A 12,145-nucleotide genomic window follows, 5' to 3' on the forward strand; every position below is an offset into this window, starting at 1 on the left:
GCTTGTAGTGGAGGCACAGGTTTTACCGGCCTTAGGCCTGACATTCCTGTTAAACATTAGAAACATTTTGCTTCCATTCCAATTTCATCTGGGTCTGTGGTCACCACAGCGCTTGTTAATGTCGTTATCTGAAGGTGTCATCTAAGTTCTGTCATCTTTGTATTATGTGCTCACATTAAGCTGTCATCATTCCTCTAGGATAACGTTTCCCAAGATAGAAAATCCTAGAATCCTGATAAGGCTTTCGGCTCCAAACTGGAGACTTAGCCCTGAGAGTAGTTTCCTAAATTCAGGAAGTTAAAAGGAAATGCAAATAGCTTCTAAAGATCTAAGGAAGAAAGTGAAATTCAAATATAAGTCAACCCTGAAAGACTTATTAACGTTTTATGCCATTTCTGACTTTTTCCTGTTATTAGGTATGAAATATGTGGATTTCTAAAACATTGGGACATGAGTTTTTAAGTACAGAATGATTATGAGGTTTCATGTTAGGATTATTTGTGTTAGGATTATTGGTTTCCCTTTTAACATAATAAGAATATTGGGAACTTTTTATTGTCACTTCGTATAAAAGCAACAGCACAGTTTTGCCAAATACATGAAAAGTAGAGGAGAAAAACCATCCACACGCTCTACCCTGTCCTTGTCACTGGAATGCTGTGTCACATGGTGGTTACGCGATCATTTCTGCTAGAACGTGTTCTGGTGACACTCCTTTGGCTGTTACTTGACCCGCGCAGGATGATAAAAGCAACAGTGTTTTCTCCTCCAGGTACTTGGAGGACACGTCTTATTTGATATGGAAATGGATTGCATTTTATTAGATGTGTAAGGAGTTAATGGGAAATAAAACACCTCGGTTTTAAATCATTCAGCTTTTAGTGCTAAACTCAACTGATTTCAAAACAAATGATGAAAACCAAGCTTCTTCATCAGTCACTGGAATTACATGGAGATCTCTTCCTTACAGCTCCACATGAAGAAGGGAAACTTCTTAGTACTCAAAGCGAAGGAGCTGGGCCTCCCAGTGTGAGTGGCGGGGACAGCTGGGGGGCCTCGCCGGGCGCGCTGAGCTCCTAGAGCCCCGCCCTCACCCAGGCCTCGCCTCTCGTTTCAGCGGAACAGCTGCCATTGCGCCCATCATTGCTGCTGTCAAGGACGGGAAAAGCATCACATTCGAAGGAAGAGAGGTGAGGTGCCCTGTTGCTGCAGTCTCAGCAGTGACAGGCAGGGGCGGGGACGCTGGACCTAGTCACTGCCTGGGTCAGGCCCTGCAGACACCACTTTTGAGGGGACTGAACAGCTTGGATTTCAGCACTTAGCTGAGCGATAAAATAGGGTCTCTTGTCTAGGCTTGTCCTGCACATCAGAGCTGGCCGTGTCGGGCTGTTTCTGGAGGTTGTCTCTTTAGAATTTGGGGGTCTCCTTATAGGATGGATGCTTTCCCTTGTACTTGAGCTCAGGGTGGACCCCATAAGGGTAGAATTCGGATGCGTGGCCCAAGGGAATGACGCTGTCACGAGATGTAAGGACATCAGGACCACACGACCTGAGAGAACCATGCGTGCCACATGGGGCCGTCTGGCCACTTTAGGTGTGAAATGCCCTCTGCCAGCCGGCGGCCGCCTGTCTGCGTGTCAGCGGAGAGGGCGAGAAGGGTGCAGGTGGTGATCTCATGTAGGCGCTTCTCTGGAGGGTGATGCGGTGTTAGCAGGTGACTCGAGGGCCTGCCCTGGGAGCACATCCTGACCTCAGTGACTTCACAGATTTTGCCTGAAGAGATCTGCACCGCCCCAGACCCCAGGATCGCTTTCGTTGTGGTAGAATGTCCAGACGAAGGATTCATTCAGCCCCTCTGTGAGAATGCCACCTTCAGGAGGTAAGGAGGGGTCTCCAGGCGGAGAGGTGAGAGCCGACACGGCTCGGGAAGGCCGGCCTGGCACTGACCAGTGGCTGTCCCTGCCGAGGCCTGGGCCACCACGGCTCCGTGCAGCACCCTCCCTGGCTGCCCGGCCCCGGATCCGCGTGTCCTGAGTTTGCACCACTTGACCCAGCAGAGCCCCCTGCTTCCTTCCTCCCAGTTTCCAAGGAAGAGCCGAAGCCCCCGTGGCCCTGGTGGTCCACATGACCCCGGAGCATGTGCTCCTGGACAGCAGATACCAGCAGTGGATGGAGAGGTAGGAGCCCCGGCGCCCGCCAGCCGCGGTTCCGCCGCCGCCCCTGCCCCCCGCCTGAGCTCTCCCTGGGGTTCCTGCCCTCCCTGGATTCTGGGGGCGTCCCCGCTGTGAAGACCGTCCCCGCTTGCCTGGGGCTGGTTTCCTCAGCTCTGAACAAATCCTGCCTCTGGACCGTCCCGTGCGTCTTGCAAGGATAAAGCCGCAGCTTCAGTTTACGGAGTGTCCGCGACACGTCAGGCAGCGTGTTGAACACGCTTCATTTCCCCCTCCTGATCTTGCCGACAACCCCCCTTCAGTGACCGGGAGGACGGGTCCCACTCTCCTGGTTTCGTTGGCCGAGGCCGGCGCCGGGTGGAAGGACTTGCTGGGGTTGGACCCGGGCGCGTGGTGACGCGTGGTGATACCGCCCTCCCCCGCCGGCCCCGGCAGTCCCTCCTCGGCGCCCTGGTCCTCTGCCCCCCGGGGTCTGAGTGCTGACGCCCATCACTGTTTTCCTCTTTCTCCCCCCGTGCTCCCTGTGTTTCCAAGTCCCCAGCACTGTACGTGCTCCTGGTTTTCCTGGTGTCCTTCCCACATGCCCAGGGCCTCTGACTTTGCAGAGACGCTGGGCTCTGAGGAGGAGGAGCAGGGCTGTGTCTGGCCACGTAGGGTGACCTCGGTGGACAGGTCACTCACCCTCTTGAACACTCCCAGCACCCGGCCGCCCCGCCCCTGGTGCCGCCCCGCGGGTGGGAGTCTTCCCAGAAGGACGCCGTGCTGACCGTGTGTCCGTCCGTCTTAGGTTCGGGCCCGACACCCAGCACCTGGTCCTGAACGAGCACTGTGAGTCGGTCCACAACCTCCGCAGCCACAAGATCCAGACGCAGCTCAGCCTCATCCACCCCGGCATCTTCCCCCCGCTTGCCAGCCTCCGCCCTCAGGTAGCGGCCCAGCTCGGCCCGTTGCCCAGCCCCCAGCCAGCTGCCCCCCGCGGACCATGGCTCCGTCTCTTGCAGGAAGGAGGGCTTGCCCCCTGCGTGCCCCTGGTCCGTGGCCAGTGTCTCCTCAAGTACCAGCTCCGGCCCCGGCGCGAGTGGCAGAGGTCGGTGTCGTCTCAGTCCGCGGGGGTGGGGCGCGTCAGGCTCGTTCTGGGGGGGGCCGGGGGTCAATGGCGCAGGCTCTTCAGCCGCGTGGTCTCCGTGTCGGACCCAGGAAGAGCCACAGACGACAGGTGGCGGACGGTGGCTGCGTCCCATTTTAAGCTGATCTGGGGGAGGCGGGGAGGCGGGGGCTGACGGCTGTCCTTTCCCGAAAGTTGCCTCTGCTAACAGCTGTGTGTGTTCGTTGTTTTGGGACGTGGAAAATGAGTGAGCGTAGGGTGAAGAAAATCAGTCAGCCGTAATCCCATCACCCGGACACAGCGATGGTTAACATTTTGTGTTTTTTATCTTTGAGTACGTGGGGATGTGTTAAAATACACGTCTACACCGTGTGTCTAGGGCCTGACGCACTGCCAGTCTTTTCCTGCGTCACGATAGTCTTCGTAAAGAGACTGTCGCCGGTGTTCCAGATACGGGTGTTGGTGCGTTGGAGGCATTTCCAGCTTTTTGCTGTTGTAGCGAAACAAGTGCCTTATATAAAAGTCCTTGAGGAGAACCGTGTTCCCTTAGGGTGATTGTGAGAGCGGGGTTAGCGGGTCGGGGCGGCACTGCCCGAGGCACCTGGTGAAAGGCGCTGCGGCGTTCACCCCAGCCAGTCACCCAAGAGGTGCTTACGGCCCTGCGTCTTTAACTTTTAAAATCTCACCCTTGAATAACTGGAAGTGTCCTGTGCACACCGGGGTGTCTGTGTCCGGGCAGACCCCGTTCTGGACCTCTGCTGGACACCGGGTGCTGTCGCGGTGAATAGCTGGGGCCCTTGAAGGGCCCCCTTCCCTCCCCCCGGCCCTGGGGGATGCCCGATGCTAGCGGGTGTAGCGAGCAGAGGTCGGGGGGCTGCGTAGAGTGCCCGCACCGTCCCGTCCGTCCCCCCACCAAATGTCAGGAGTGCCAGGGCTGCCCCGTCCCGCTTTGAGCTGAGAGGTTCTGAGGAGCTGGAGCTGTGAGATGCCCTGAGCTGGGAAAGGGTCTGCCGGGCAGGAGAGTGGAGCCACCCCAGGCCCCAGTCACTTAGATTTGAAAGCATTTTCTGCATGCGGTCCCCAGGGATTGAGCTGGATGTGCAGGGTGTTTGCCTGGGGCCACACGCTCCCCTGATGCCCCAAGATGCCGCCTTCTTGCAGGGATGCCATCATAACTTGCGACCCTGAGGAATTCATTGCTGAGGCCCTGGAGCTGCCTAATTTCCAGGAGAGCGTGCAGGAGTACAGGAAGACTGTGCAGGACGGCCCGGCCCCGGCGGGTGAGCCAGACCAGGGACCAGCCCCGGTGTCTCCTGGCCTCTGCCCTCCTGCAGCTGTTCGCACAGCACTGAGTGGAGGGTCAGCGTGGCCCCGTCGAGCCCCGTGTACCTGTTTAAGCCATTGCTTCTCTGGCCTCCGCTTAAGACCACCAGTGCCGGCCCCTGCCCGGACCGCTTGGTTAGGTTGGAGGTTAGGTGATGGTGCCCAGGCTCTCCTGGCGAGGCCCACGCTGAGCTGAGTGCGGCGGTTCTGGGGCCTCCTGTGAGGCCCTGGACAGAGCTGGCAGCCTAGTCCTGGCTTTGCCGGGAAGGATCCACGAAAGATTCCGGCCATGTCACTCACCTTGCTGGGCTCTCACCGCTCTGACAGGAAGAGCAGTCTGGGGAACTCCGTGACCTCTTTCTAGTACTTGGTTTTCCCAGTGGTGTTTTCAGCTCACGAATGAGGCGGAGAAACAAGGCTGGACCAGAGGGCGGGTTCAGGTTTAATCCAGCTGGCACCAGTCCGGTGTTTCGGGAAGATGACCTCCTGGCTGCACGTGCCGTGGGCTTGAGATGCGTTTCTGGTTTGCACATTAAAGGTCCATTTAGATCATACTCATGAATGTGCACCCGGGGCCTGTCAGGCCAAGCGGGGCCCATCTTCAGAATCTAGGCGGCTCTGCCTCTTCTCTGGGAGCTGGCCCTCAGAGCCCCTGCAAAGTGCAGTAGGGCCTGTGCCGGGGGTACCCAGCCCTGGGAGATAAATGCTGACTTGCAGCATGAAAAGGTGGCCTTTGCTGTTTAACACTTAGAGCAACTCTGCTGCAGAAAGGCCTGTGGAATTCCTTCGCTCTCCTTCCCAGGAAGCGCCGGGGCCCCTCGCCCCAGGCCCGTGTGTAAGGAGGTCAGACCACCAGCCCCTCCTGGGGAGCTGGACTTATTAACTCAGTGCTGGCTCACTTCTGACCCGAAGAAGTGAACAGCTTGACGTGTGTCTTTCCATAGAGAAGAGAGGCCAGTATCCAGAAGTGGTCTTCCTCGGAACGGGGTCTGCGATCCCCATGAAGATCCGGAATGTTAGCTCCACTCTCATCAACATCAGGTATTAATCCTTGCATGGGAGGCGCCCGTTAGCGGGAGCCCGGGGTTCTCTCAGCAGATCCTGCTCCACCCACCAGGCTCACCTGGAGGTGCAGCCTGTACGTCCCTGGAGGCCCGTCTTGGCTGGGGGCCGGGGGGCGGGGTCAGGCAGTTACGGCCTCCGTAGCTCGCTGGACTGGAGGGAGGCACCCGTTACGTCTTCGGCTGAAAACCGCTGACGTGTATGCCGTCGCCCTGCCGAGGGGCGGTCTCACTGAGTTTCCACGTCCCTCTTGTGAACCCGTGACTGGCCACCTCCCACACCCCCATCATCGGTGCACCTGCCCCAGGCTGCTCACGGCTGGCGGTGGGGCAGACCCAGGCCAGGACTGGCGTCCGCCTCTGTGTCACAGGGCCTCTCACTGGTGCCGCTGGGGTGCAGAGCGGCGTCGGGGCTCCTGCGTTTGCTTTGTGAGCCGCCTGGGTTTGCCTGGTGGTGTAGGTCTGCAGGGAGGTGGACCCGGGCTGTCTGCGGGAAGCCAGGCTCATTTTTAAGTTTTGCTTTGTCATCCGGGTGCTGGTGGTGGATGGCTAACAGCTGAATAACGCGTTAAATGTACTTGGCAGTTGTAAGGGGCACCCCGACAACAGAAGCGCACGGGTCTGGGACGTGTTTCTCTTGTGACGGAGGAGCTGGCGGGAAGCGGCCCCGGCCTTTCCCGGAGGGCGTTGGTGCAGCCACTGTCCCTGGGCCGCGCCAGCTAAAGCAGAGCCTCCAGGTCTCCTGGCGGCCACAGCGGCTGTCGCCACGTTCCTTCTAAGTAGAGTCTTGTGGATTTCATGTCCTCACCCTCTCCTTCCGCAGAAACTCTCTTGGGTGCCCAGCATCCTTGTAGCTCTAGGTACGCTCTGTGCACTTAACTTCATAGAGCGTCGCGACAGTATTTCGTGTCACGAGGATGGACGTATGAGACCACCATCCCCTTGACAGCAGCTCCCGCGGGAGGAGCTGAGCGGTCCCGGGAGACAGGCACCCAGCCTCGTCCTGCCCTCCTCCCTGAGGGCAAACCTATCTCCTCCCGTAGCTCCGACGCGTCCCTGCTGCTGGACTGCGGGGAGGGCACCTTCGGGCAGCTGTGCCGCCACTACGGAGACGAAGTAGACCGGCTCCTGGGCACCCTCGCCGCCGTGTTCGTGTCCCACCTGCACGCGGACCACCACACGGTGAGCGGGCCGCCTCCCTCTTCCTGGCCGCGCACCCCCGCCCGGGCCTGGGCTCTTCCGCAAGCCTGGCGCCACGTGCGTCTCCCCTCGCCACGCGGCTGCTCGGACCTGCCCTCGCCCGGAGGTGGGCGGCTGGGTCCGCTGGGGGCAGGGGGGCGGTGGCCGCCAGAGCGCCGGGCACCCAGGGGCCCCAACGTGGGAAGGAGGTCGGGTGTGGACCTGGCTGATCCGTGTCCCCTCCTCCTCCCCAGGGCTTGTTGAACATCCTGCTGCAGAGGGAGCGGGCTCTGGTGAGTCGCGCAGGACGGGACTGCCCTGCCCTTTTGCCTTTCTTTGGAATGAGCGCACGCGCGCAGACACGCACACACATGCGCGCGCACAGCCATACCTTGGGCCGCGGCACGCCGTTTTCCCTGCAACGCGCGCCGTGCACTGGGCGCTCTGCTCTCCCCGTTGCAGGTGTCGCTGGGGAAGCCGTGCCAACCGCTGCTCGTGGTGGCCCCCACCCAGCTCCGGGCCTGGCTCCAGCAGTACCACACCCAGTGCCAGCCGCTGCTGCACCACGTCAGGTGAGCGCCGGCCCGGGCCCCGGACAGTGAGCGCGCCAGGCAGGCTTAGACCGCGGGGACAGGGTGAGGCGGTTCTCACTTCCTCTGCCCTCTTCACGTCTGTTGCCGTTTATGGATCTTTGCCACACTTCCCCCAGACACAGTTCCAGGGCCGAGCGCCCTCGCTCCCTGCCTCAATGACGGAATTGAATTGTTTCTTTATCATAGCGATTTTGGGGTTCTCTCCAGTCAGTGACTTGAACTTCAGATTAAATGTTTGTATTTTAATCTTCTCACAGTATTATTCCTGCCAAATGCCTTCAGAAAGGAGCTGAGGTCTCCAACCCCAAAGTGGAAAGGTTGATTAGTTTGCTGCTGGAAGCCTGTGCCTTGGAGGAGGTATGGGGAGGGCCCGGGCGCGGGAGGGCAGGTGGGGGGACAGGAGCGTGTGACGTGGGGAGGAGGGGGCGAGGCGGTAGCTGGGCCACGAGTCCATCACCCGCTTCCTCAGTTTCAGACCTGCCTGGTCCGGCACTGCAAGCACGCCTTCGGCTGCGCGCTGGTCCACACGTCCGGCTGGAAGGTGGTCTATTCGGGGGACACCATGCCCTGCGAGGCTCTAGTCCAGATGGGTGAGGAGGGGCAGCCACCTCTGGTCCCCCCGACGATTCTGGTAGTTGTCCTGATTCGCAGCCTTGTCCCAGGGCCCGGGAGCAAGTGCTGTGGGCACCCCAGGCTGAGCGGTATTCTCAGAGGGCCTGTGCTTACGCTCTAGGGAAGGACGCCACCCTCCTGATCCACGAGGCCACCTTGGAAGATGGTCTGGAAGAGGAAGCCGTGGAAAAGACACACAGGTAGCGGAGCCCCCTGAGCCTGCATCAGCCGGTCCCTCCCGCTCCTCCGCGGTGATGCTGGGCTGGTCTGCTTCTCTCCAGGGGCCCTGGGGGCTTCTGACCCCAGGCAGTTGTCTCCGGAGCCTCTGCCTTTATTTCTGCAGCGCCCTCCAGGCAAGGTTCTGGGGGAGGCGCGGCTCGGGAAAGAACTGGAAATAACGCTGAATAAGCGGGAAGCCGGGGAAAGGGGGCTGGGGGCGGATCTTGCGCTATTTAAGGGAAGAGCGTGTTGCCCCAAGTCGGCAGCCCCTGCTTTTCTCAGAGGCCCTCACTGGCGGAGGTCTGACAGCACAGAGCCTGGGCTTCCCTGGGGGCGGTGGGAAGACCGCCTCTGGGAGGGTTGGTGTCGGCAGCAGGAAGTCCCGGTGGTGCTGGAGTGCGCAGAGTCTGGGCGGGGGTCTGCGTGACTCGTTCCCTCCAGCCTTGTGTCGCCCCGTCTCTGCAGCACCACCTCCCAGGCCATCGGCGTGGGGATGCGCATGAACGCAGGGTTCGTCATGCTGAACCACTTCAGCCAGCGCTACGCCAAGATCCCGCTCTTCAGCCCTGACTTCAATGAGAAAGTCGGCATTGCCTTTGACCACATGAAGGTCCGGGACCGCCGGGGCGGGGTGGGCGGGGTGGGCGGGGCGGGGCGGGCGGGCGGGCGGGGCTGAGACGCTCTCCATACACGTGCAGATGGCCAGGCTCGGGCCACTGCCCAGCATGACTGGCACGGGGCCTTCTGCACACAGTCCATTGAGAGCCTCTTGGAGGCCCAGTCTGTCCCCAGAGTGACATCATTTGAGCTGCTGCACAAGCCTGGGAGGCAGTGTTCTCTTGAGTGGTCAGGCTGGGCCTGTCCCCACCCCTGGGCCTGACATGAGAGCTGCGTCTGCTGACGGGGTGTGGCCGGTGCCTGGGAGCCGTGACGGCCTCACCCCAGCCTGTCTGCTTCGTCTCGCTTCGTAGGTCAGCCTGGGGGACCTCCCGACGGTGCCCAAGCTGATGGCGCCGCTGAAGGCCCTGTTCGCCGGGGACCTGGAGGAGATGGAGGAGCGCAGGGAGCGGCGGGAGCTGCGGCAGGTGCGGGCGGCCCTGCTCGCCGGGGAGGACGCGGAGCCCCTGCGGAAACGGGCCCCCGCCGAGCAGCCCCCGAGCCCGCAGAGCAAGAAGGTCAGGGCCTAGTAGCGACGCGGGGCCTGCGGAGCCGCTGCGCGGTGGAGGAGAGGAGGCCGACGTCGACTCCCTGCATGCCGCGTCTTCAGTCTGTCAGGTGGAGTCAGGGCGCACCCCCCCGCCCCGCTGCGGCCCAGCCGTCCCCTCTGTACCCAGAGGCAGCAGGGCCCCAGGAGCGCGTGGCTGTGGATGCAAAGCCTCCAGGAAAAGCGTCTCCAAGAACGGAACACAGTGAAGGTCGTGTTTGGAACCTGAGTGCTTTGTCCCTGTGCTGCTGCTGGGGACCCAGGGTGCCCGGAAACAGCATGATCGTGGCGGGGGCCTGTCCCCAGGGAGCCACCACGCCTCAGCAGCCTGGTGTTTTGGCATAAGTTGTGCAGACCCACAGCCGGGGTAGGCCAGGCCCGGCTACGCAGGGGCTCCGGGGAAACACAAGCCTTCCCGTTCCGGTGAAAGAGGAGCCCTGTTGCTTTCTTGCCCCGTGACGAGAGCCACTCACCGCCCTACAGAGTGCTGAGAAATACCGCGTGGGGTGGCTCCGGTGCCCGCCTTTTGAGGATGAACAACACTAAGGTTAGTGTTTGAGAAGTGAGAGAATTTTCAAAGAAAGATGCCTCTAGTATTTGCATATTCTTCCCTCCCAGGAAACTAGAGAAGGAGCTTTAAAGTTTCAGGTGCTAGGAGACGCAGACCAAGGACTGGACTTGCCTTGCCGTGACCTCGGGGTCCCTCCCGAGGCAGTGCCAGGCATCAACTCCCGTGGCCCCTTGAGCTTGTTATTAAAACAAGATAGGTCACACTCAGGGATAATAAATCTATTTTAATAACATTACCATTGACGACTATTTGTACATGTATTTAAAGGTAACTAACTTTCAACCCCCCGGGCTTCATTACAAATTGGGTACTGAACTGCCCTGCCAGCAAGCGAGCAAAGCTGTTAACGTCAAAAGTTTGCAAATCCCCCTGTCGGAGGAGGGTTATTTTACACTTTTTGTTGGGAAAAATAACTAAGCATTTAAGTTTCTCATTGTACACCTGTACATGGGCTTGGATTGAATGGCTCAAATTAAACAAATATAGATTTCATATATACAAATATTATATCCTGTATAGGTATGTCTATTTTTAAAAGGATAAAACTGTAAGGTTGGGCTTTGCATGCATGACCCGAATCTGTTTCTCACTCCCTTCATCCCAGCTGTGACCAGGCACCCCGGGTCTCCTCCCCGAGGGCAGGTGGGGCTTCGTGGGGAGAGTGAGCAAAGCTCTCCCCACCGCAGGGCTGAGGGCGCAGGCCTGGGGTCTCCGCGGGCTGGTTTCCCCTTCCTGTCTGAGCTTTGGGTAACAGGATTATTGCTATTCACTTGGGACCTCCAGAAAGAGGCGACCCCACATCTTCGTGCCCTGGACACCCCAATGCTCCTGGGCAGCTGCAATTACTGAGTGACACCTAGTGTTGGTGGGGGGGGGAGGGGGGTGGCCTGGGGAGCTACCTTTGGGCCCTCCAGACACGCTCAAGGTCATTTTTTAAATTCAGAAATAGAAAACCTTAAGATATAGGAAAGGGAGCTTCAGTCCACGGCGTGGAGAAGTAAAACTGTTTGTTAGATGTCGTTTTTAGCCATATCCTGTAGAGCCCACGGATGAAGGTTCGCCCTGGCTGGCCCTCCCCTGCGAAGCAGCAGGCCAGTCAGGGCCCCGGGCTTCTCGGCTCCTGTAAGCGAGCCCCCCACCCCATCCCCGCTCTGTACCATCAGACTGGTCGCGCAGGACTTGCCGTGGCCGTCAGCTCAGGCGACAGGCAGCCCAGGGCGGACCGGCCGCTGGGCCCTCCAAGCCCCACCCCGCGGAGGACGTTTCTGAGACACAGGCCCTGGTGTGGACGGGGCTGTCACTTGGCGTGGAGGCTGAAAGGGGGTCAAAATAGGCACAAAGTCGAAAGGCAAAGATCAAACAAAAGGCCAGAGTCCCCACCCGGAGGGAACGCACAAAATCCGCGTGGCCGACACCTGCTACACAGGTGTCCGCCACGCTCCAACCTCGCGGCGGCCGTGACAGCGCGGAGCTGTAGGTACACGCGTGTCGGCGGCGCTGCTCAGAGGGCCGTGCTCTCCGACTCCTCCGAGTCTCTCTTCTCAGCCACTGAGTGCCGCCGCACGTGCTCCCGGGGACCGAGGCGCAGTGCCGAGCCCAGCTCCACGTGGATGCAGGGGACGTCGAAGTGGACCAGATCTGGAAGGCGGCAGAGAGAGGCGCTGAGGGGGGCTGCCCGCCCCCGAGGCGCGGCTGGCAGGCAGGACGGCACGAGGAGCAGGCAGGAGTTCGGTCACAGAAGGGCCAGCGCGTCTGGGGGCCGCCGCAGCATCCACCACATTGCAGGGTCAGGGCAGGGCTGGCCTGCTTTGCCTGTGAACCCAGACGTCCAGATCCTGCCCGTGGGCCAGCTTGCCAAGCCGGGCCACATGACACTTACACCCTTGAGCTTGACTCCATAAAAAAAGGATGCTTCTGGCTGGGTCTCGGTGACACCTTCCGGGGAATTTCAGGGCTGCCTGTAGTTCCCTAAAGTCTGCGGGGCTAGGGTTACAGGCTGGGGAGACAGCCTTCCCCCAAGTGCGTGAATCAGCCTTCCCCCAAGCGCGTGAATAAATGCGGGGGGACCTCGCTCAAGACCACGATTGGTACCCTTGGGGTGGAGGCA

General features: G+C 60.1%; 2 protein-coding genes across 6 annotated transcripts in view; one reads left to right on the forward strand and one right to left on the reverse strand.

Annotated features, from left to right (window-relative positions):
- The window catches only part of ELAC2 (elaC ribonuclease Z 2), a 27,928-nt gene extending 17,655 nt beyond the window's left edge, over nt 1-10,273 (forward strand). Inside the window, exons 9-24 of one of the 3 annotated variants that reach the window (XM_061174634.1) lie at nt 971-1,029; nt 1,118-1,190; nt 1,767-1,879; nt 2,082-2,177; nt 2,959-3,097; nt 3,173-3,258; nt 4,438-4,556; nt 5,544-5,640; nt 6,704-6,842; nt 7,094-7,132; nt 7,302-7,411; nt 7,690-7,789; nt 7,902-8,022; nt 8,166-8,244; nt 8,729-8,873; nt 9,235-10,273. In XM_061174634.1, the coding sequence (XP_061030617.1) occupies nt 971-1,029; nt 1,118-1,190; nt 1,767-1,879; nt 2,082-2,177; nt 2,959-3,097; nt 3,173-3,258; nt 4,438-4,556; nt 5,544-5,640; nt 6,704-6,842; nt 7,094-7,132; nt 7,302-7,411; nt 7,690-7,789; nt 7,902-8,022; nt 8,166-8,244; nt 8,729-8,873; nt 9,235-9,450 (1,731 nt within the window). In that variant the 3' untranslated portion in view covers nt 9,451-10,273. Of the gene's footprint in view, nt 1-970; nt 1,030-1,117; nt 1,191-1,766; nt 1,880-2,081; nt 2,178-2,958; nt 3,259-4,437; nt 4,557-5,543; nt 5,641-6,703; nt 6,843-7,093; nt 7,133-7,301; nt 7,412-7,689; nt 7,790-7,901; nt 8,064-8,165; nt 8,245-8,728; nt 8,874-9,234 lie in introns of those variants that run through there. The other 2 variants (XM_061174633.1, XR_009698154.1) reach the window with 2 other exon arrangements.
- ARHGAP44 (Rho GTPase activating protein 44) overlaps nt 10,253-12,145 on the reverse strand; it is a 144,527-nt gene continuing 142,634 nt past the window's right edge. For all 3 annotated transcript variants that reach the window (XM_061174635.1, XM_061174636.1, XM_061174637.1), the window contains one exon: nt 10,253-11,676. In XM_061174635.1, coding sequence (XP_061030618.1) covers nt 11,540-11,676 — 137 coding nt within the window. In that variant the 3' untranslated portion in view covers nt 10,253-11,539. The remainder of the gene's footprint in view (nt 11,677-12,145) is intronic.

This window comes from Eubalaena glacialis, chromosome 19 (assembly GCF_028564815.1).
Source record: "Eubalaena glacialis isolate mEubGla1 chromosome 19, mEubGla1.1.hap2.+ XY, whole genome shotgun sequence".
Taxonomy (NCBI): Eukaryota; Metazoa; Chordata; class Mammalia; order Artiodactyla; family Balaenidae; genus Eubalaena; species Eubalaena glacialis.